The sequence below is a fragment of the Hippocampus comes genome, unplaced genomic scaffold (genome assembly GCF_001891065.2).
Source record: "Hippocampus comes isolate QL1 unplaced genomic scaffold, H_comes_QL1_v1.1 scaffold85, whole genome shotgun sequence".
In the NCBI taxonomy this organism is placed as follows: Eukaryota; Metazoa; Chordata; class Actinopteri; order Syngnathiformes; family Syngnathidae; genus Hippocampus; species Hippocampus comes.
In genome coordinates, this window is record NW_017805540.1 from 1,056,437 (window position 1) to 1,080,433 (window position 23,997).

The 23,997-nt window shown below is 43.5% G+C and overlaps 1 protein-coding gene across 1 annotated transcript in view; it reads left to right on the forward strand.

Annotated features, from left to right (window-relative positions):
- Positions 1 to 309: 309 nt before the first annotated feature.
- The window catches only part of pbx1a (pre-B-cell leukemia homeobox 1a), a 79,708-nt gene continuing 56,020 nt past the window's right edge, over positions 310 to 23,997 (forward strand). The window contains exons 1-2 of the mRNA XM_019878829.1: positions 310 to 626; positions 1,790 to 1,863. Of these exons, the coding sequence (XP_019734388.1) occupies positions 442 to 626; positions 1,790 to 1,863 (259 nt within the window). The 5' untranslated portion in view covers positions 310 to 441. The remainder of the gene's footprint in view (positions 627 to 1,789; positions 1,864 to 23,997) is intronic.

Here is a 23,997-nt window from a genome sequence, read left to right on the forward strand (position 1 = left end):
CGGTGCGCTTTTTTTTTTTTTTTTTTTTTTTTTTGCTTGTTTGTTCTGGGGATGCGCATTTAAGGAGGCGCAACACTTTTGATCCCATTAGAATCCTCCAACGTGCATGTTCACCTCCCTCTCTCTCCGTGTAGCGGCGCAGGAGTGGCCAAAGCCAAAAGCAGCGATTCAGATCAGATTTCAAATCGAGAAAAAGAGAAAGAGAGGGGGGGAGAGAACGAGAGAGAGAGAGAGAGAGAGAGAGAGAGAGAGAGAGAGAGAGAGAGAGAGCGAGAGCGTGCGCGTGAGAGAGAGAGCACATCTCCCTCCTCAGCCGTCGTTCTCCCTTCCTATTCCTCCTCCTCATCGCCCCTATCTCCCCCCTTACCAAAAAGAAAACAAAAAAAAAAGAGAAACGAGATTGAAAAGTTGGAGGCGAGGCAGCAAGGACCGTGGCCGAGGATGGACGAGCAGCCTCGCTTGATGCACTCTCACGGGGTAGGCATGGCCGGACACCCCGGCCTGGCGCAGCATTTGCCGGATGGCACCGCGGGGACGGACGGCGAGGGGAGGAAACAGGACATCGGAGACATTTTACAGCAAATCATGACCATCACCGACCAGAGCCTGGACGAAGCGCAGGCAAGGTGAGACTGCACACACAAACACGTGTGTGTGTGTCAAAATCATAATATTTACAGTAACGGCGATAAAACGTCACGATCGCAAACTAGTCAGGATGGATGCAAACATTGTGCTTGGAATTAAAGAACACACGTGACTAAAGATACATGAGCGGTAGCAGAAATTCAAAAAAAAAAAAAGGTATTTGAATCAAAGTGTGTGTCTGTCCAAGAGATTTCACCGCCTCAGTTTGACTTTTTACAAAGAGGCTTATACGCTGTAATCCTACAACAACATGTTGAATATTGTCCACTAATAGTACCACCAGTCATATGAAAGCAATTATAGTTGCAAGTTGCAACTGATGCGTTGTTTTGCAGTGTATATTTACTGTATGGTTTTAAAATCTACATTTGACGTTTTCATTGTTTTCATGATAGCTGGACTTGTTGGAGAGCCTCCTGCATTTACTCATATTGAGCAGGATGCACGAGAGCTCTTGTTGTGTTGTATTCGTTATATGGTGAAAAAAAAATAGTATGGATGAAATATTAAATATGAAAATTTCCATTTGCATAAAATGTCACTGTTGTTGCGGATTTACTGAATAAGGACATTAGTAATTTTTCTTTTTTTTTTTTTTTGTTCAAAATGACTACCCAGGAAATGATAGCTGGACTTGTTGGAGAGCCTCCTGCATTTACTCATATTGAGCAGGATGCACGAGAGCTCTTGTTGTGTTGTATTCGTTATATGGTGGAAAAAAAATAGTCTGGATGAAATATTAAATATGACAATTTCCATTTGCACAAAATGTCACTGTTGCTGATTTACTGAATAAGGACAACATTAGTAATTTTTTCTTTTTTGTTTTTTTTTTGTTCAAAATGACTACCCAGGAAGTCTCCTGCATGCTGATATTTCACCAAATATGTACACAAAAGCCTTTTGTGCAACTGATTGTGGTTGTTGTTGTTGCGATGTGTGTGTGTGTGTGTGTGTGTGTGTGTGTGTGTGTGTGTGTGTGTGTGTGTGTGTGTGTGTATATATATATATATATATATATATAGTAGTGTTCAAAATAAATTCCATGTAAGTTGACTGGACTACGTTATTAAATAGTTGCATTTGTGCTCCGACGTGTTGAAAAAAATGGCTATTACTCAAGAAAGTGTTCTCGTTTTAGGAAACATGCGTTGAACTGTCACAGAATGAAACCTGCTCTCTTCAACGTCTTGTGTGAAATTAAGGAGAAAACAGGTAAGTTTTAGTTTTAGTTTTTTTTTTCCCCCCCTCCAGTGGGTGTATTATCGCTCTGGTAATCCGTCGCCACTATTTTGCTGTTTTTCTATTCCCCGTTTCCCCGCTGCAAAGTATACGGCATCGTCGCCAAGCACATCGAGGCGTAAAAAAAAAGCATGGTTGTGTTTCTACATCCCCTGACAAATGTCACACAGCGTGCATGTGAGCGGACGCGGCACACACAATGCACAGGAGTGTTTTCATGGCGGCTCTTTCTGGGCTGGGCTTTCTCACCCTCTGTCAGCTCCCCTCGGCCCGAGTTTGATGGTGTTTGCTAAGTGAGCTGTTTTACATGCAGAGGCTAGTCGTCGGCAGGGAGTTGGGGTGGCTGGAGGGGGCATTTTCTGTTTATGTTTGCAACAAGGGTCAAAGTCATGAAAAGGAATGTGTGAATTATTACTCACTTAGCAGCAAATTAAAGCGCAGCGACTCACATGATGAAAGCCCGTGATTAATCTCGGGAGGGATGTGGCCGAGCGCGGCTCGTTTTGAGAAATGGCTTTCCGAGGCTGGAAAATAAAACAAAGTCTGCAGTTTGACCTCGTCTTTGAGCTGGCGCTGCCAAGCTGTCAAAGGTTTTTAAGAGCGCCTCGTCTGGCTCGCGCGGTCGATGTTGTTGCGTTCGCGGCCCATGCAGACAGCTGAAAATAAACACTTAATTCAAAATGGACGTTTTATTCCTATGAGTCATACTTTTGGCAGCAGGGGGAGAGGCAACCAAAAAGACACCAGGGGAATTTTTTTTTTTTTGCAGATTTATAAAGGTTAAAGAGTACTCTCTGCGAGGAGGAATCCATAGTAGGTTGGGGCCCTCTTTCTAAATTGCAAGGCTCGGAAAAGTGAGACAGTCATGCCTCGCTCTTTGTAAACTGTCTGGCGTCTCACCGGGTTCAGCTAGAGTTCGCTTTCCAAAAAGAAGAACAAAGTGACTTGGACCTTTTCCTGGCTTCTACCCGTGCCTCCCCTTCCTTTGCCTCTGCTTCCTTTCCCTTCCCTTCCCACCATTCTTGGCAAGCGACGCTCCAGACAATAGAGAGGTTCCCCCTATTTCTGCGAAACGAAGCACCGAGTTTGGAAATGAACTCAAGTGACTTGAAAAGTTGGAGAATCATTTTGAGGAGGGAAGCTCCTTAATACCAGCCACCTCGCCGTGACCCTCGTCTTTGTCTTCGCCCCTAAAGTGAAAATCCTTTCACCGCATGACAGAGAAAATGACTCAAACCTTCAGCATGGCATTTACAGGCAAATGTGCTGAGTGCAGTGTATGCGAGCAGCCTGTAATTTGTCAGCTCTTTTTTTTTATTTCTTTCTACATGTCCTTTTTATAAAAGACTCCACTTCGCCTTCGATTTTCAAATGGTCGTCAGGAATATTTCTTCCGCCGATCATTTGTTGCGCACGGCGGCGGCACGCTTCCAAAGGTGTGCGGGCCCGCGTGCGCTTTCTTCTTTAGCGCGGCTGGAGCGTTGACAGCAGCAATATGAGACATTGCAGCGGCGACGTGTCCACTGGCGAGCAGCTGACAAACAAGGCGGGCACGCATGCCTATGGCGGGATAAAGCCGCCCCTAACTCCTGACCCCTCCCTTCCCCGTCCGCCGTGCTTTCGTGCCAGGGTCGGGCCCGTGTCAGGGTAGGAGTATTTAGCAAGCTGCGACAAGCTCAGCTGTGCGAAGCTTGTGTCACTTCTTGAAGGCTCGGATTTCTTCAACACGCCAACCATTTTTTTTTCCTTCTTCAAAAGATCATTGTGTTAACAGTTGCTGAGAGCAATGAGGAGCTTTTTTATTTTTCCTTAGTCTAGCTTCCTGTGAAGCGGCTTGTTTGTGTGGAACCATTAGAGCAGGGGAAGGTGGCATGTACAGGTTAAAGGAAGAGAAGCCAGACAACAAGTTTGTGTTTGTGGGTGTCAGATTTCAGGCCTTCTCTCTCTCTCTCTCTCTAAAAAACCCCCCCTCTCTCTCTCTCTCTCTCTCTCTCTCTCTCTCTCTCTCTCTCTCTCTCTCTCTCTCTGTCACTCTCTCCCTCTCTCACTGTCTCTGTTGTTCTACCTCACGTTACCCCCATGCAGGCCGGTGCAGGTCAGAAGGGGAGCTCCTGCGCGACTAATGTGATCAGGCGGATAATGCATTACGCTACTTGAACTTATCAAAGCCGGAGACCTGCTGAATCAGTCCATCCCGCTAACTGCGCCCTCACCGCTAATTAGACACATCCGCACCTTTGAGTCGGTATGGTCACTTTCACGCTTAATGCCGCACGAAGCACTTTTACATTTTGGGGGAATGTGCTGAGTTATTAACAATTCATCTCCGATGAGCTGCAGCGAAATTTCTCTGGCGATTATCGCGGCTTGTTTTGTGAGCGAGATGCAATAACAAGAAACTAGCTGATCCCTGCCTGTGGTTGTTTTTAGCCTGGCGAGAGGCCGCATCCACACATAGCCAAGTGCTTTGAACAACATTGTTTTCTCAACGGAATGTTTGTTTTTTAAAAATTTTAGTCAGTATTAGGATTTCCCACTTTGAGTTATTCTATGGGCCCTCTTTGAATCATTATTAGTATTCCTCTGCCTTTCGGGAGACATCAATGTGTCAGAAAATTCACAGGGCCAAATTCACTCAACCAGGGGTGTCCAAACTTACTCGTTTGAGGGCCGCACACATGAAAGTGCCAGTCTTAAATTCTTAAACTTTTTGAAACATGCTAAAGTCATTCAAGAAATCAATTATATATTGTCTGTATTGTCTAATTAATTTCACCAGCTTTCTGTTAAAGGTGTTAAGGCAAATAGTTGAATCTAATTAATTTTATCAGCTTTCTCTTAAAGGTGTTAAGGCAAATAGTTGAGAGGTTTTGGGGTGGCCAGCAGCCGTCTATCTCACAGAGTAGATCCAGCTCTGCACTAAACAGCAGCCGAATCCCATCTCCATATTCAGAACGTAAAGAAGAACAAACAGGAGTGAAGTGACCATTTTTCAAACCGTGACTTATGAATGTGATGTCTTCATAAATCAGCCAGTGAGCAGAAAGTGGACGAAACAATTTTTGCCTCAAAAATAGAATTATCTTTATTCACTACAGTGTTTTGAAGATTCATTATTCTTTTAATCATAAATGGTTCATTTGTATCTCTGAATATAGAGAAAAGTTCGACAGTATATCAACAAATTTATGAGTGGTAAATGGCACCTATTTTTCTGACTATCTCCCTTCTCACTCTGCCTACATTCATCTTTTTTTAACTAATCTTGTGGCCCATGTCAAATGTCATTCTTGGTTGTTGTTGGTTTTTTTTTTGTCATGTTGCGGGCCGCTGAAAAATAGATGGCGGGCCGCAAATGGCCCCCGGGCTGTAGTTTGGATGTGCACTAAACGATTGTGTGGCTTTTGTGTGGTGCTAACCAATAAAAATGGAGCAACCAGAGAGCGTCCAATCCACAAAGGACACGCAGATTGGTGATATGCGTCACTCACTGTGATACCAAGCAGAAAATGCGTCTCGGTGCGGCGGTGGTATTTGTGGGTATTTAAATTTTCTTTTGGCGGAAAAATTGCCCACCTCTATACAAATGAGATCGATTGATCAAGAACGTTTAATTCACTCACACCAGTGCTCATAGCCACACGCAGTTTGAGTGACGCCAAAAAAGCACAAAGAAAAAGCTGGTGTAAAATTGGCGTTACTCAGTTGAAGTCTTATTTAGCAAAGAGCCACATTGCCAGAGCATTGTGAGGGAAAACTCCGACATATACAAGGCATGTCATCCAAAATTATAAAACAACCACGTCGGCACGCCCCACACCCTATCACACTAATAATTAAATGCCGAAAGACGTTAGGCCGGTCAGATGAAAATCCCGTTCGCACCTCCTCAGTCAGGACCCCAAACTCACATTTTGATAATTTCATCTATCGATGATAATAATAATAATATAATCATAATAATCCTCATCATCGGCTAATGCACTTTATTTGAAAGCCCCTTTCTTGGAAGGACACCATAAAATGTTACATTACATTGAATAAAGGAGCAACAACAATTGGAATGAGAGAAATATATTAAAATTTAAAAAAAATGAAGGATACAGATCAAAATGACAGGGTGAATAGATGGTTTTAAATCGGCGCATTTAGTTTTGTGATATGAATTGAGTGAAAGAGTCTCTCCCTAGATGCCATCGTTTTGCCACGTCGTTCTTGGTGCAAAGCCTGCATTGATACAGCAGGGGGGAGGGGGGCAGGGGGGGAACAGGTGCCAACTGCACTCAGCTGTCAAACTTTGTCGCTTTTTTAGGTCTCGAACACGACCCCCCCCCAAAAATTTACCACAGGAACTTTCGACCAGTTGTTTTACCAATTCACACAAAAGTGGGCGTACATCCCAAAAAGTTTCAGAACCCCTGTCTGAAATACTCAGTTGAAGTCTTATTTAGCAAAGAGCCACATTGCCAGAGCATTGTGAGGGAAAACTCCGACATATACAAGGCATGTCATCCAAAATTACAAAACAACCACATCGGCACACCCCACACCCTATCACACTAATAATTAAATGCCGAAAGACGTTAGGTTGTCCCGGGCCGGTCGGATGAAAATCCCGTTCGCGCCTCCTCAGTGAGGACCCCAAACTCACATTTTGATAATTTCATCTTTCGATCATAATAATAATAATCATCCTCATCATCGGCTAATGCATTTTATTTGAAAGCCCCTTTCTTGGAAGGACACCGTAAAATATTACATTCCATTGAATAAAGGAGCAACAACAAATGGAATGAGAGAAATATATTAAAATTAAAAAAAAATGAAGGATACAGGTCAAAATGACAGGGTGAATAGATGGTTTTAAATCGGCGCATTTAGTTTTGTGATATGAATTGAGTGAAAGAGTCTCTCCCTAGATGCCATCGTTTTGCCACGTCGTTCTTGGTGCAAAGCCTGCATTGATACAGCAGGGGGGAGGGGGGCAGGGGGGGAACAGGTGCCAACTGCACTCAGCTGTCAAACTTTGTCGCTTTTTTAGGTCTCGAACACGACCCCCCCCCAAAAATTTACCACAGGAACTTTCGACCAGTTGTTTTACCAATTCACACAAAAGTGGGCGTACATCCCAAAAAGTTTCAGAACCCCTGTCTGAAATTCCAGGGCTTGTACTTTGACACACTGCTGCCAAAGAATTCATCCAAAATGAGCCCCGATTGGAAGTAGATATTATACTGGGCAGATGGGTGATGATACATTGGGAGTATTTATTTTTTGATGTACATATCTATCTATTTATGTATGCATGCATGCATGCAGATCACTGATGGTGTAGTGGTTCCCGCTCAGTGACGGTGTAGATATGGGTGTGAATAGTCGTTTGTCTCTATATATGCCCAAAGTTAGCTGGGATTGGCCTCAGCAACTCCCCGCGACCCTCTTCAGGATAAACTGTGTTGAAAATGGGTGGATGGATGGATGGAATGGATTTATTTATGCAATTTGTGGACAAAAAGCCCACGGAGCAACATTTAAACCTTGTGCAAATGCATCCTGTTTGGAACCTCTTTTTACCAAATGCGACCAATCTGATTACTCTCTAAGTCAGTGGTTCTTAACTTTGTTAGAGGTACCAAACCCAACCACTTGATTACTGTCTAGGTCAGTGGTTCTTAACTTTGTTCGTGGGACTGAACCCAACCAGTTCATATGCATATTCACCGAACCCTTCATTAGTGAAAATAAAAATTGGATTTTTTTTTTTTACAAATTCATGACATAAAAAAATGCATTTATTAAAAACCGGAAAAAAACGAATAAAATTTCAAGACATAAGTTTTTTTAATTGTGCATAAAATGAACCAGCCAGTGATGGCCAAGCGGGTGTGTCATAACTAATTGACAGGTTGAATTGGGTGTGTCTTAACCTCCATGGCAGAGGCTCCGTCGAACCCCTGAGACCGATTCACCGAACCACCAGATCGAACCCAGGTTAAGAACCACTGCTCTAGATATTGATATACCTCAGAGCTTTTGAAATTGCTCACTGCCTTACCGTGTCAAGTGACAGATTTCGGAAAGTAGCCATTTTTTGTTGTCGTCCCGCTACATTAGGAGGAAGGGAAATTGAAATGTTTTATCTTTTAATCGAGTTTGTAAACAAATGGCTGTTTCTGGTTTATACCGGAAGCCGCACCCATAATTCACGCAAAGTCTCACGGACCGAGGAATAAGGTGAATGTCCACGGTTATCTCGCAATTATTCATGGCCCACCGCTGATTCCGCCTTTCCTCGATTTGTAACATGGCTAAGTGTGATTCATGTGAGGTGAGTTTTCACATTTTCTGATCGCCGTTTGATTGTTAATAACCTGAAGCTTTGGTATTGTGGCTCCATCTGTTGCTTGGGCCTGCGCATATCACTGAGGTAATGCTTTCTTACGTGGACTGGGCTTTTCTTCACATCAGGATAAGCGGTATAGAAAATGGATGGACCCTAGTTTGTACTTCCTTTTTTTTTTTTCCGGAAATGACCATAAATGTGCCTTTTACCGTGTTTATGTGTCGCACTGATGGAGCGACTAGTTCAGCCAGCGGACCAAGTGGTCACCATGGCTCCCACCGCTGCTGTTTTTCAGTATTTAATTGACACGGTTGTCCATGATGAGTTCAGAGGTTAGTGTTGCCTCTCTTTGTTACCCTCCTCTCATCTCCACTGACAGATGGAGGCATTAGTCTCCAATGTGGCGCTGTCCTGAAACTAATGGCTATGTCCTTGGTATCCCTGCACCGGCTGCGAGACTGTATATCTGTCCCCCGGCCTGGAAGTGCAGAAGCAGCAGTTTATCCCCCCCACACACCACCATCACCACTGCCCCTCCCAAGCCTCCATGTTTTAGTTTCCACGGAAATAAGGCCGAACAGGACCCTGTCTGTTCTCTCATAAATAACTTCATATAAATAACTTCAAACATCGCAGTGAAGTTTGCCTGAGAAAATGCTGCTGGGCTTTGATTTGCGAGTTTATAGGAAGAGCGTGGCAGAAATATGAATCTAAGTGAATAAGAATAAACATGCGACGGTCCCAAGCGGGAGGGGGACGCGTTGACTGTCAGTTTGCTTTTCAAGTGACTTATATCATACATGGATTCCCGTTTAGCCTTTCCTGTTTATGCTCTCGTACGTGCGGCAAACACACACTGGCGCACTCGCGCGCACGCGTCTTTTTTTTGCTCTTCTCTCTCCCCTCCGACGTATACCCACTCGCAATTAGGCCGGCTAATATATTATGCAAATGTTGACTGGCTTAATTGAGACATGTTAATCATGTTTTAAGAGGCTAATTACGGCCATGTATATGTGAGCTGGGAGTAGTAATTAGCCGTGATAACCGATCTGGCTGAGGGATGGTCATCTTCTGCCTGTCGACGTATGGCAAGGTGTTTGTTTGTCGCTCCCTTTTTAAGAGGACGCCATTTCAATTTTTATTTTTTTATTCCCCCACAGTGAAGGTATCTACATCACATCTCCATCTATAGTTTGCTTCCTGCACTTCTCAGCGCGGTTATCTGATGCAGCAGCGCCGCAGGCCCGCTCTGCACGTGGGGCTGTTCTTAGTCGCCTGACGGAGATCATATTCTGATCCATTACGCTAAGAATGCCTTTCCACTTATCGAATATAAAATGCCTGGGGAGAGGAAATTTGCTGGATGTGGGGTGGTGTGGGGTGGAGGGGGGCGTGGGGAGTGGAGCTTCTCTATTTTTATCAGATGTTTGTCTGCCGAGCTGCTTTTAGTGTCTTGGTTGTCATGATTGCACTTGCAATTGCCCCCACCCTTGTTTTTCTTATTGGTGCCATTTGGATTTGATTGGATTTGGAGCGCTCTCCTGGAATTTTGCACATGGCATTGGGCGTCGGAAGTGGAATACGCTCGTATTGCCGAAGCACTTATCACCGCCGCGCTCCCACGGGTTCAATGGTGCACTTCTGAGTGATATTGTTCAGCTTTTCGTTGTTTGCGGGATGCTTGCATTTCCCCGTCACTGGAGTTATTTGGTGGAAGAAGACGGAATACAATCATTTATATCCTTACCGTCTCTATAAATGGGGATCTATGAAATGTTTTTGCATTGTTTTCGAGGCGTGTTTGAAGAGCTTTCAAAAAAAAAAAAGTGTGGTAAAGTTCAACGGGTTGTTGTCGTGTATTGTGGATTGACTTTTGTCTTCAGCTGTTGTTCTGCCCGCGATTGCCGTACTCTTGTTTGGTTGTGCCTCAGAGGCTAATTAAAGTACGCTACAGTGTAACACAGCTGCTCGATATCTGGCACATTGCGCAGAACTACCAGTACTGAAAACGCGTGCCATTTGAACAGCCAGTTTTCGCTGTACTTTTCAAGTAGCAGCGTCCTTGCAAAAAAAAAAAAAAAAAAAAAGTGTTTTTTAGCATGATTTTGGAACGCTGAGCATAGTGTGGGGTCAAATTGACCCATTTTAAAGTTAAAAAAGTATATTTTTTCCCACTTGAGACAGTAAAAAGTTTTGAAATATGTGCTTAAAAACTGTTGTTAATAATCGATGTTCATTGGTTGCTTTTGGAATATTAAACATTCCAGGTCGATTTTTTTTTTTGCTCTCAAACTTATCATGAAGAGTCAATGAAAATAGTTCCCTTCGACATATTTTCAATTAAAATGTTTATCGGAAGGCCTCCCTATGTGGAGTTTGCATGTTTCCCCGTGCCTGTGTGGGTTTTCTCTGGGTACTTCGGTTTCGTCCCACATTCCAAAAACATGCATGGTAGGTTCATAGATCACTCTAAATTGTCGAGAGGTGCGATTGCGAGTGTGAATGGTTGTTTGTCTATGTGTGCCCTCTGATTGGCTGGCAAGCGGTTCAGGGTGTCCCCCCGCCTACTGCCCGAAGACAGCTGGGATAGGCTCCAGCACCCCCCGCTTGTGAAGATAAGCGGATCGGAAAATGAATGACTGAATGTTTATCGGAATGCTTTTAGAACATTGAGTATAGCCTGGGTCAAACAGACACATTTAAAAGTTGAAGAACTATACGTTCCTTTTTTTTTTTTTGTTCCAATGAACCTTATGAACAGATAATAAAAATGTTTCATTTTAACTGTTAGCAAAGAAAACCATCAGTCACAATGCTTTTGTCCCTTTCACCATAGCTCGGCTCAAACTGACCCATTTCAAAGTTGAAGACGTACAAAGCGGTTCCTATAGTGGACACCTGACCATATTATCAGGTTACAGGGTGCATGAAAAGGTTAAAGGTAGCTCGGGTCAAACTGACCCGGGAACATTATTGCCGTTCCTGAGAAACCAACCTAACAAGAGGCTTACTTTAATATCCTTAACTGGTGGGCAGGCACTATATGCATGCAAGCAATAAAAAGTCACATATCCACAATATGTCCACTTTAAATGAGTAGCAAGCACAATCAAGCATTATTTCACGTGATCTTAAAAAAACTTTTGCTTCGGACTTCATTCGAGTATTCAGGTGTACCCAATGTAGTGTCCCTGAGTGTCGAGATTTATATTCGATTTGCCTTGATGGAGAGGGTCGCCCTGGCAGTTGTTAACCTTTTAATTGGAGGTGTGGGATCTCATTCCTCTGGCACCCTGCCACTGCGATGTAAGTGGCATGTTGGCAGCACGCTGGGCTTGTACAATGGAACCCCCCCACCCCCACCCTCCCAAAAAAACACCCCAACCTGACTTTAGACCAACAGTTAAATGCAAAATGTCAAGCGCTCGTCTTCTGGACTGCTTAGTGGAAATGACATCAATTAATACATGCTGCTTAAATGGGACTAAGATTAATGGTGGCCCTCCCGCATGGGCTCACATCCACTGTCACTCGCCGTTTGCCGCTCCAGATGGAATCAACACCAATCAATGGGGCTGCGCCACTCTGCCTCCAAACACACTCACACACACACTCTCGCATTTAAATACGGCGCATACATATTGGACATGCAGTCAGGCGCTTGCACATGAAGACAAATATACTGAATGTCTCCCTCGTCTCCATATTTCATATTACTTCCCATACAAAGATTACTCAGGTGCCGCCAAGTTAGATGGTTTGGTTTGCGGGAGGTGTGTGCATGTGGGGGGGATAGCAGGGGGGGGGGGCTGATGGCTCTGTCGTGATTGGATGTTTCAATTACTGATAGTAATGCCACAGTGTAGTGAGTCACGCAGTGCAGATAGCGCCATTTATTTTAATCAGGCGCAGGGAAAGATGGGTGTGGATGTGTCTCGCTCGTTTCAGAGTACTTGCACATTTAGATGCAGGGGAGTGTGCTCTCTCTCTCTCTCTCACACACACACACACACACACACACACGCACACACGCACACTCAGGTGGATTGAGAGTAGAGAGGTTGCCGTGGGTAACGCGTAGCGACAAGCTACTCTCTCTGCGAGCTATTCTAATTTATGTTAATAAACCTTTCTGTTGCTGTGAGAGACAAAGGAGGCCCCAGATGAGCCCGGGTAACCTCGGCACCTTCACACAAAAGGAGGAGAGAGAGAAAAAAAAAAAAAGAGGAGAGAAGAAAAGTTGAACTCTCCAGAACGCCACAAATACTTGAGCAGAGAAGGATGTTAAATTTAGCCACTTTCCACATTTTATTTCTGTGGCTTGCAAAATCAAACGGCTCATGCTGGCAATCTGCAGCATGGCACCTGCTGTTTCCACCTGTGTTTGTGTGTCAAGGTGTGCGTGTGCGCGTGTGTGTGTGTGTGTGTGTGTGTGTGTGTGTGTGTGTGTGTGTGTGTGTGTGTGTGTGCACGCGTATTGTAAAGGAGGCAAACGCTCTCTTGGGATTCGAACCTTCATTTTTGGATCACTTCCCATAGTGCAGATGTGACATGGCGGGCAGCGTTTAGCACAGCGGGATGAGAGCGCAGGGTGCAGAGGTCAGCGTCAGCCCACAAAGGTCCACTCGGGGAAAGTCTCCTGATTCAGCTGGTGAAAGAGCGTTACAAAAAAAAAAAAAAAAAAAAAAAAAACGATGTAAAAAAAAAAATAAGAAGAATAATGGCTGCTAATCAGTGCATGTTTTTGTTTTGCCATTTTAAGTGATCAATTCAATTTCCGTCCCTTAAACAAATAACACCAATTTTATTATTAGTAGTGTTTCTTAGAGAATGTCAGTCTTCATAATGTTGGTGCGTATTGTTCAGAAATGAAAGGAAAAGAAGTTGATTTTGTTGATGGTTGCGCCCTTTGAGGATAGCTTTGCCTGCAGCTGTTTGTGGATGATAGCTTTTGTGCTGGAGGAGAGAATCAATTCACAGCGCAACCTCGAAAGTGGAACACGATCCATGCTGGAGATGCTGATGCCGACCGGCGTCACAGCATGGATTGGTTGTGTTTGGTTTTACAATTCTTCCCATTGGAAATAATGGAAATTGAAATATTCCATATCATGTTCTTCACAGCCAAACAATAAGTTAAGCAACATATTATTAATAACTAAAGACAAAAAAAACAAAACTCACCCTTAACCACTCTCTACAAGATTATAGGAAATAGTCTTTTTGATGGCTTGTATCCAAATAGTTTGGTCTCTGGAGTGCAAGGCCACTCATGAAGTGTGAAATGAAAACAACCAAGTCACACTTTGATCTGCCTATTTGTGAAAATGTGTCTGTGAGTATGCTATTCACACTTTTAACAATTCTTTTGTTACAAGGCTGCAAATTTCCAACACTGTCTTTCATGTCAAAGCGACAAGGTAAGTGGAGCTGCGTTGTGTTTTGTTGGATGCACAGATTAGCGTTATCTAACAGCATTTGCTTCTGTTAAGCGCCAACTTGATTCTTCAGTGAAATTGTCAACGAGGTGGCTGTGCAGGGGTATTCGCTGCATGCGCCACATACTCAGATCTGCACATTAAATGACAAATCTATGATATGTAGTTTATGATATGTGAGAGTATGAAGTGTAATGATTGAAGTTCTACCTCCATGATTTAAAAAAAACATCTCTGGACTCTGCAAATTGAGGCCGCCTGCCTTGTCGCATCCCCTTGCTCCATCATGGTTGTCATGGTAACGAAAGCGCCACTCAGCGCTGGTTCTGCCACAGAGCTGATGGGGTTCACGGTCGTTCATTTTCCTGACACAGGACCGCCCTGTCAAAACATTCTCAGGTCCTCAAAGCCTCAAAGATGTTGTGGAAAGAGTGCCTTGGATTGGATTATTTTTGCCGAAAGCACGGACAATTTATTAAGAAACCGTTTCAGACTGGGGGGAAAACTGCATGATATGTCCTTTCATTGACAACGGGGCAGGCGTAATAAACGTGTGTGATTGTTAAACACGAACCGTCACACTCACATACGCGCAAGAGTCAACGAGTGGAGGTTGACCACTTGAAAATGGAAAAGAAATATGACTTTCTAACAAGCCACGATAGCAGCAAGCTACTTCCCAGCTGGCGCTAGCTGCTTACATTCATCATTGCTTCTCTGGGGCTGCAGTCGAAGTCAGTCGCCAACATTTTAATATTCTTAACTGTCATACAAGAGGAACAAGAAGTTACGCAGTGAATGAAAAATGAGGAGCAGAAAAAAAACAAACTCTCCCTCAACTTGATGAACACTCTGACACACATCTAGTGGGAGAAGGCGAGATTCCTTTTTACAGTGTACATTGTGTTCTTTTCACATTGTTGTTGACTTGCACCGAGCAGCCAGGACAAACACGTGTGTGCTGCTTTCTGACTCGACACAAAGTTCAGTTTCTTCTTGTAGCCTCTCATTCCCACTGACAAAAGCCACAACATCATATTGCAAAAGGGACTTGAAGGGGCTTTAATTGGATTTTACAACATCTAAATTGTAGAAACGACATCAAAAAACAAGCAAACATGTTTTGCAGTTAAACTGAAAGAAAGCAGCAGACGGAGTCCGTGATGTCAGTAAATGGAAAAAAACTCAGTGTAGGAGGAAATGTTCTGCGCATATGTCACCATTTGATATCACATCAAAGCTATTGTACGGACATACTACTGGACCCGTTTGTATGGCTTCACCATGAAAAGTCGCACCTGCACTCATGCTCCTGTGCGTCCTGACCCCAAAAGAGCGATGTGTCCCCTGTCCTCCAGCTTGCCTTGAGCAGTGTTAGTTCTGGACAGTTAACTTCTTCTCAAATGATCTTAATTGAGCTCATTTTCTTACTCGAGCATGATCAGCAAATCGCAGATCCACCCATCCACGCACACTTGTGCTCAGTAGCGACTCGCTTCACGCCGACAAAGAGTGTTTGCCCTCCAAAGATTCAACCTTATGCGGTACTTATGAGTTTACTTTGCACTTAATATCTTTTTGGGGGGCTTTTTTGTTCTTGAATATGAGTATGGGCGTATTACTAGCAAGAGTCATGTATAAAACAAGATAAGATAAATGTTTGTTGGCGCTCTATTGTAAAGATCTTTTTTTTTTAACTGTCTGCAGTTTTTTGGCGCGCATAAACTTCATCTTTTGGTGTATGTTGTTTTATCCATGTTAGCTGAACCTTCAACAAAGTAAAGCCTTTTTTATTTGTGTGTTTCAAGCTCTGATATTGTAACTTTTGAACAACTGTGGTGAATATAAATCTAAACCAATATGGTTATTAAACCTGTCTTTTTATAATATCAAGTCTTGAAGTACACGCTGTGAAGGTTTGTTAGGGTAGCACCATTCACGCCCAGACTACAAATGAAGGGTGCTTGTCCTAACCCCCCCGCCCCCCCACTATAAATTTAACATTTAGTGGTAAGCACTTCATCACTAAAACGCCAAATTACACTTTCATTATACTGTTGCCTTGAGCAGTGTTAGTTCTGGACAGTTAACTTCTTCTCAAATGATCTTAATTGAGCTCATTTTCTTACTCGAGCATGATCAGCAAATCGCAGATCCACCCATCCACGCACACTTGTGCTCAGTAGCGACTCGCTTCACGCCGACAAAGAGTGTTTGCCCTCCAAAGATTCAACCTTATGCGGTACTTATGAGTTTACTTTGCACTTAATATCTTTTTGGGGGGCTTTTTTGTTCTTGAATATGAGTATGGGCGTATTACTAGCAAGAGTCATGTATAAAACAAGATAAGATAAATGTTGGTGGCGCTCTTTTGTAAAGATCTTTTTTTTTTAACTGTCTGCAGTTTTTTGGCGCGCATAAACTTCATCTTTTGGTGTATGTTGTTTTATCCATGTTAGCTGAACCTTCAACAAAGTAAAGCCTTTTTTATTTGTGTGTTTCAAGCTCTGATATTGTAACTTTTGAACAACTGTGGTGAATATAAATCTAAACCAATATGGTTATTAAACCTGTCTTTTTATAATATCAAGTCTTGAAGTACACGCTGTGAAGGTTTGTTAGGGTAGCACCATTCACGCCCAGACTACAAATGAAGGGTGCTTGTCCTAACCCCCCCGCCCCCCCACTATAAATTTAACATTTAGTGGTAAGCACTTCATCACTAAAACGCCAAATTACACTTTCATTATACTGTACTATCTCTGTCAGTGTAGCACTTGTCACACACTAATATTGGTCACCTTGTTAGCTCATGCTAATCTGTGCTAACACAGACTTTGACAGGATAGCGTTTTAGTGGAGTTGGATGAAAATGTTACCCTGCCGAGCTCATCATTTAATGGGCACAGAACACCGCCTTATATACATTGTGCCTCATCAAAACACATTTAATGGCAAAACTGATCATCAAAAGCTTCGCTGTGCTGGACAAAATGTGCGTCGCTCACGTAAGCTTCGGCTGGCTACTAGTGCTGGAAAACGTTGCGGAGTCGCTCCAGTGGTGGCGAATAAGTTCCACTTCTGACAAGTATCGTTCTCATGAAGGGATGATGAAAAAAGACGGCAAGGCTATGCTAATTGCTAAACTAACCTCAGATCGATACATAACAGTTCAACGCTGGATTTAAGTGCTTGGGTGATCGAGTCCAGTTTTCACAAAAGTCAGGCAAAATACTCACCACTGAAAATGTTTCTGGTCATGAAAATAGTTTGCTGCCATTCCCAATGTGAATTTAAGAAATGAAAGCGTTGTGATATTTTTATTGTCTAATATAACCCCTTGCTTCAGGTCTCTGGATTTAAACTGCAAAAAAATAACTCCTCAAAATTAGAAAGTTGCTCCTCAGTGATTCGTCAAAAAAAAAAAAAAAAAACCTACAAATATTTCGAATCTTGTTCAGAAGAGAAAAAGTATAATCACCATCATCATCTGACCGATGAAATCGTGCTTCTCCCAGACTTACTGGTACAACCATACGCCACACACCGGGACACTTTCGGCGTAGAGAGAGAAAACATGAAAATGCAATAGAGATATTTATATGCTCAAATTGGGACCCCTTAGTGAGTGGCACCGGAAGACGGGCGCCAGTGACTTCACATCTCACTGCGGCGAGTAAGCAGCATTGTTAGTGTATCATATATAAGTCTGTGTTCAAGAAACTCAGTGTGGGGGTGGTTATTATGCTAATCAGCGAGCTTAGCCATTCGTTCCGAAGGCCTTGCTGACTGACACACTTTCAAAAATGAGCAGATAAAAAATTTACTTGACTGTTTAATTTCACACTTGATGGGTGGTGCGGACACTCACTCACAGCACGCATCAAGTCTGCCGATTATTTGTGTACAAGACATTGAAAAGTCAACCCTCCCTAACGTGTCCCCTTGAATAGCTGCTCTCGGTGCTCTTCTTGTGCTCGGTGTCATTTTCGACCGTGTCGCTCGTGTGATGGCGCCTAACAGCACTTGTTGCTTTTTCTCTCTCTGTCTAATCACAATCGGAAATGGCGACCTCCCTCACTCCCCCGTGCCCGGAGGCCAGTGTCTCGTCCCCGATTATGTTTTATTCAATTGGCAATGGCGCCACCACCTTGTAGCCCATTTTATTGGACATGGTCCTTCAGCACCACGCTAGTGAGTCCCCCCCATCCCGAAAACACATAAAATTCCTTTATGCTGCCATTACTTGAGTTTATAAAGAGCCCCGCCGCTGCCCTCCCTCACTATCCCGTCCCCGCCAATAAGATCATATTGATAGATTGATATTGGGCGAGCTGTCGCGTGATAAAAGCGCGGGGGTTAAGAGCTTCTTGGATAGTTTAACCTTGATAAAACAGTTGTTTCACCGAGGCTGATTTCGGCCCATCCGTCTTCATCCGTCAGGGCCCTGCCGAAGTATGCAAATGAAGGCGGCAGAGGGAAGCGCCGTGTGCAGTTAAATGGGGCGTTGCGAATGTGCGGTGTACCGCGCCGATGGGGTGATACTACTTACTGTCCAAATTTAGTGTGTCTCTGCTGAAGCATCCTGGCAGCAAAGTCCCCCCCCCCTCCGCCCCTCCACCCCCTCCCAACCTCAACCCGCCTGCCTTCTGCATTTCAAGAATATATACGAGGAAGCGTAAAGTGATTACATCTGTGGCAGCTGTGTGGCATTTTATATGTGCATTTCCCCGTACGTGATGTTCTGTTTTTGATGGATGAGCTGGGATTTACTGACTGCTCTTTAGTCTTTTGTTGTTGTTGTTTTTTTTTTTTTTGGTATGTGCTATATCTGTATTTACATGTTGTGGGGGTTTTATGGCTCGCCGGAGCCATACATTGTAGAATATGGTTGTTTATTGCTCTAATTAGTAAGTCTGGAGGTGCGGGGGTAATAATCTTTATGATAATATCTGTTTATGCCTCAACACAGCTCTTCATTTAGGCTTTATTTTGCTCTTGGGTAGCTTTGTTTGCCTGATTAGTTTTGGACCTACTCAGCAGCGCTAGGGATGTTTTTTTTTTTTTTTAACTCATTTCTTTCATATGCAGACATATTGATTGATTCCGCAGCGCACTCATTATTTTTTTTCCTCTTCCTCACAACTTATTTCCAGCACCAAGGCTAGAAACGGATCCCCACGTCTGCACTCGGCTGTCTGACTTGCCACCGCACACATAAAGCTGTCAATCACCGGCGTTCCTGCTTGCCCTTTGTTATGGAACGCCAACTCCGTGGGTGGGTCCTTTGGGTGATAGATGGCACCAAGAGCCTATCAGACTAGCAGGAGCATCCATCTCTGTCTGGAGCCTGTTAAACAAGCTCGGGAAGGCAGCCATGTAGCCCGAACCACCACTGGCCTCCACTAAAAAAAAACATTAACATTAATGAAGGGTAGCTTTGAAAGTTCTCCGCTAATAGGCTTCAATTGGATTTATGAGTCAGATAGTTTGCCAGGGAGTACGACGTGAAAAATGTCACAGGTAAATGAATGGAAATGAGCGTCCGATAGACTGCCTAATGCAGTTTTGGTTTTTTTTCACAAAACTTTTCGTGCCGCTCGCGTGGGCATTTGCCTTCCAACAGACGGCAAGGTGTTAAATAACTGTCAACAATAAAACAGCTCATCGTAGTCGCACCGCTGTGGCTTCTGCAGGAGCCGGAAAAAAAAAAAAAAAAATCAAGTTGTCAAAAGGGCCTCCATTGCAGGTGCCCCTGGCCATTTCAATAACGTTCAGCACTTTACCTGTCTGAAAGGTCCCCGGAGAGATGGCCACTTAGCCCGATTCCTCAGCTGCAGATTATCGTGCCACTACGGTGCAATCACAATGTTGAAAAAGCCTCTGATTGCAGCTCATCCAACCTGCAAATCATGGCACATCTTTTTTCCCCTCCTGCAATAAGTTGTTGGGATGTCATCATCGTGCATTATGACTGTCAGAGGCAAAAAAATGGCAATCCCCCCACCCCATCTCTCATTTAGTGTGAATTTTAAAAGGGTGTTCAGAAATGCACTCGGCAAAGGAAGTCGCTGCGCGTGTGAGCTGCATCGCTTTTAATTGCCGTTCTTACGGCGGCAACATCAACCCAATTTGTACATCAGTTAAAAAATGCCATAGTCAGTCACTAGCCGAGGCTAAAGCAATGCTAGTCAGGTCATATATACACTACAGTAAATGTTTGTGTGAAAATCACTTCCAGGCCATATATTTAAAACATTCAAATGAAAAACTGTAAGCGTGGCAGTAATTCCCACCGCTGTGCAAACTAGTGCTTTGTGCGACGTTTATAGCCTCAAAACATCTTTGCAAACCAGGATCGTATTTGTTCGTAGTATCATACACAGGTTGCCTGTGCTTGGTTTACGATGCTCCAAACGTCAAAATTAAGAACACGTTTGCGCCGTGGCGCAAGACGTCGCATCCAGTTACCTCTCGTGCTCTGTCTCGCACCCAAAATCCCAATTCGCTATTCATGTGGACGGCAGTGAATACCTTCCGAATGGATTTCCAAAACACCCTTCTGAAAAGACGTCACAGTCCCAAAAAAGGAAAAATCCAGTTTGATCAAAATGGTAAAAGGAGAGCACTTATTAGACGCTTTATTCCGACCATACGCTGCCCAAAGTGTTTTGCCAAGCCTGATGTTCACTTATTGGAAAGCTTATTATCTATTGAACAAAAGAATAAGCTTACCGCATCTAACGCTTCAAAAACTATTTATTTTTTAGTTTAAAATAGCTTACTTACATTTACCACAATCCCAGACTGAACAGTGGCCGAAAGGCTGGTTTTTGTGTCAATTGATGATGTAACTGAAAAATAATAAATCTTGCCGCGGACCGGTTGCATCCTATCGCTAAGCTAGCTGGACTTGGCTAACGGCTTTTCTTTGTTGCTGTGTTTGGTAGCAAACAAATGACAGTGGCGTTGATCCACTGCCAATATGGGCTTCATTGACCATACCGCTAAACAGTCTATTTAATGCTAATTAGCTGGCTAGCATACATTTCCAGGGAGCAACGTTAAAAGATTCGTTCTCATTCCGACTCCCCGTTCGAATCATCACCGATTCGTGCACGGCCCTTGCTACCGCCACGATTAATAATGTTTTAAATCTGATTCTTTTATCGTATATTTATGGCTCGAAATATTTTTCCTATACAAATATTTACTGTAATTAGCACTTCGGTGTTAAAAGGCTCCTCAGAAATCCACTCGGCAAAAGGAAGTGGCTTCGAGCAGCTCACGGGTGAGCCGCCTTTGTTTTAATTGCTGTTGAAAATACACTTCATGATTATCATTCCGTGCATCCGCTGCTCTTGCTCCCCAATCTCTCGCCTCTCGCCTGCTCCCCGCTAACCTCTGATGTCATTAGCGGCGAGGGGAGAGGATGCTCGCTATCCTTAATGAATTCCGCTGTGTCTCCGCACTCCCCCACCTAGTTAACCCGACCCCCCTCCAATGCTCAAGGTGTCAAATTAAAGCGGCTGGAAACGGGCAGAACAAGGAGATGGGGAAAGGTGCGCCTCACCCCTGCCACTCTCTTCCTCCTTCTCGCCTTCCTCATACGACATGATATTCATGAACAATATCCATGTTCGCCCTGATGGAAATTTTTTCTTTTTTTACATTTCTGGATGCGCTTCATATTCACATTAGTGACTGGCTGGTGCTCACTGATATTCCAGTTAATTGCTCAATATGCACTAAAAGTACAGATAGTGAACAAATCCTTGGAGCAGCTGACTTACTGGAGTGTAATAGCAGTTTAATAATGCAACTAAAACAGGAGCCTAATTGCACCCAAATGAATAAAAAGTGGACACGCTCGAGTGCAGGCATTTCAGTGTGTGTTGTTAGTGTCGAATTGTAATGTTATTGGATTATGATGCATAAAGTAGCTTTTATATACTGTTTCATCTGTTTGTTGCATTCCAAATAAGGTCAAGTTGTGCAATATTTCTCAGTAAAAATAGAGTCGTTAATATCTCTTACTTGTCTCTCTGGAGTGTTACAGATCAGATAACCGTGAAAGTGTAGGATTGCGTCTGTCTCAAAAGGCGTCGTCTCTCGGTGGCCATAGCAATAAGTACACCTGCCCATTACAATCGATCTCTCTATTTCCGCCTTCACAAATATTTGGGTCTCTTCATTATTGTAACTGTGAATCATACTGAGCTGTGTTTGGAATGTTCCATACCCTAATGTAGTCAAGTAAGGAAATATACTGTACTTCTCAAGATGATGCAGTACGCTTCTACGCCACAGCCAAAGTAATGAGGTTTTGTTTCAATCAGGCTGAGCGTTATTAAATTTGCATAGGCCGATTTTTTTTTTTTTTTTTTTTTTGCTACAGCTCTTCAATTGCCTCTTAAACTGAATTATTGAATTTAATTGTGCAAGTATACCTCGTGAGATCATGTAGTGTGGTCATTGTTAACCTCAAAAGTTGAACTGCCCAGCCCATACAGGAGCGATCATATTTATGAAAGACACTAATACATAATAGCTCGGTGTGACAACATGAACACAAAAGACAAGCGAGTGGTGACACAGATTGGAGGGCATCCAATCACATGCTCTGTGTCATTTTAGATCTCGCCAATGGGAACAATTCATTTCAATTCATTTTTCAGTGATCGGTTTTTAATGCAATAATTAATTGTCAACACACTTTAGATTTAATGTGCCGTTTTGAATCAATTTCTTTTGCAAGTTTTTTTGTTTTTACTGACAGGATGGGATTTACTCAGTGACAATGACAAAATGCTGAAAGCTGTTTGCCTGTGATGAATTAATTTCCCCCGTTGCAAATAATGGGGATAAATGTAATTTGTTGTGGCGATGGAACTTTTGCCATCGTGAAACTTTCCCAAGTGCAGTGCACTTGTAATGTTTTAAGTCACTTTTTAGCATCACTGAATGTTGTGTAAGTGCAGAGTTATCCAAGTAAATGCATCCACTCATCCATTTTCCGTAGCGCTTGTCCTTGTTATGGTCGCGGGTGAGTTGGAGCGGCTGTGCAAACTAGTTCATTGCATGCCCTTTGTAGCCTCGGATTCTGAACGATACTGTCAAAAGTCAAGCATTCCCATGTAGATAATGATTGTTGTGGTATTTGTGGTTTCTCATTTGTGAGCTTGCCTATTTGTGGAATTATTCGCTGATTTGCTGCTCATGTGTCATGTAAAAATATAGCTTTGGTAGCATCTTTTTTAGCCTCTCGAGTCTTAAGAAACTATTTTGAAGGGGAGGTGCTTCATTCAGTTATGCCATAGTTGTGTCTAATTAGAACAAATTTGTTTTCCCGCCATCTTGTGGGATCCACATCCGATTTTTTTTCCAAACTAACCACCTTAACTTATCATACAATATATATCAATAGTCTTGGACAACAACATTATAAATTAATTGTAGGCATAAAAAGCAGGATGACAGCACATGACAAAGTCATTTTCAACAAAAACCCATTTATATGGGTTCACAGTCAAAATGGCCCAATGAGAAAAAAACAAACGAGTTTGACATCCCTGCTGTACATATAATTAACTTCTCTCCGCAGACTCCAGCCACAAAGAAAACAACATTTTAGCAGGATAGGCTTCTCAACCATCATGTCATCAACCTCTTTTTCTGGTTGCGATCACGTCATACAGGAAGCCCCCTAACCTGCTTTCCAAACTGCACTTTAAAAAAAAATCTGTGAAACAGCGAAGCCGTTAATGGTGAACCGCGTTATGGCGAGAGTTCACTGTACTACTAAGTGAGCTTGTACATATTCATTCGGCTGCAGCCTCCCAGTGACCCTCCTCAGGATAAGTGATGAAGGAAACGGATGTTGAAGAGTGCTTGAACGTAACCTTGTATCAGCTTTATGAGGCTTGTTTGCTCAAATCCAAACAATAGCTTTGGCGTCGTTTTACAGGGCGAGCAGCAGCTTGCCGTGTTTTCCTCGCATGAGCCGCCGCGACAGTCAGCAGAGGATGGTCTCGCCGCGCGGCGGTATCGTCGGCCATATTAATAGCGACGGTGACAGTGATAACATATCCTCCCTCGCCCTGCTGTCACTTCCTGTCCTCGTGGCCGCGCATCTTTCCGCAACCGGGGCGCCGCCGCCGCCCGCCTAAATGAGCACCGGCGGCGCTCCTTAATCACGTTAAACTGTTTCAGGGTGGATTTTTTTTTTCCACGCTTTGAGCCCAATGCCTGCTTTTGATAGTCCTGACTCAACACACAGTTGCCCCACGACCAACAACCCCCCCCCCACCCCCACCCCCCCTC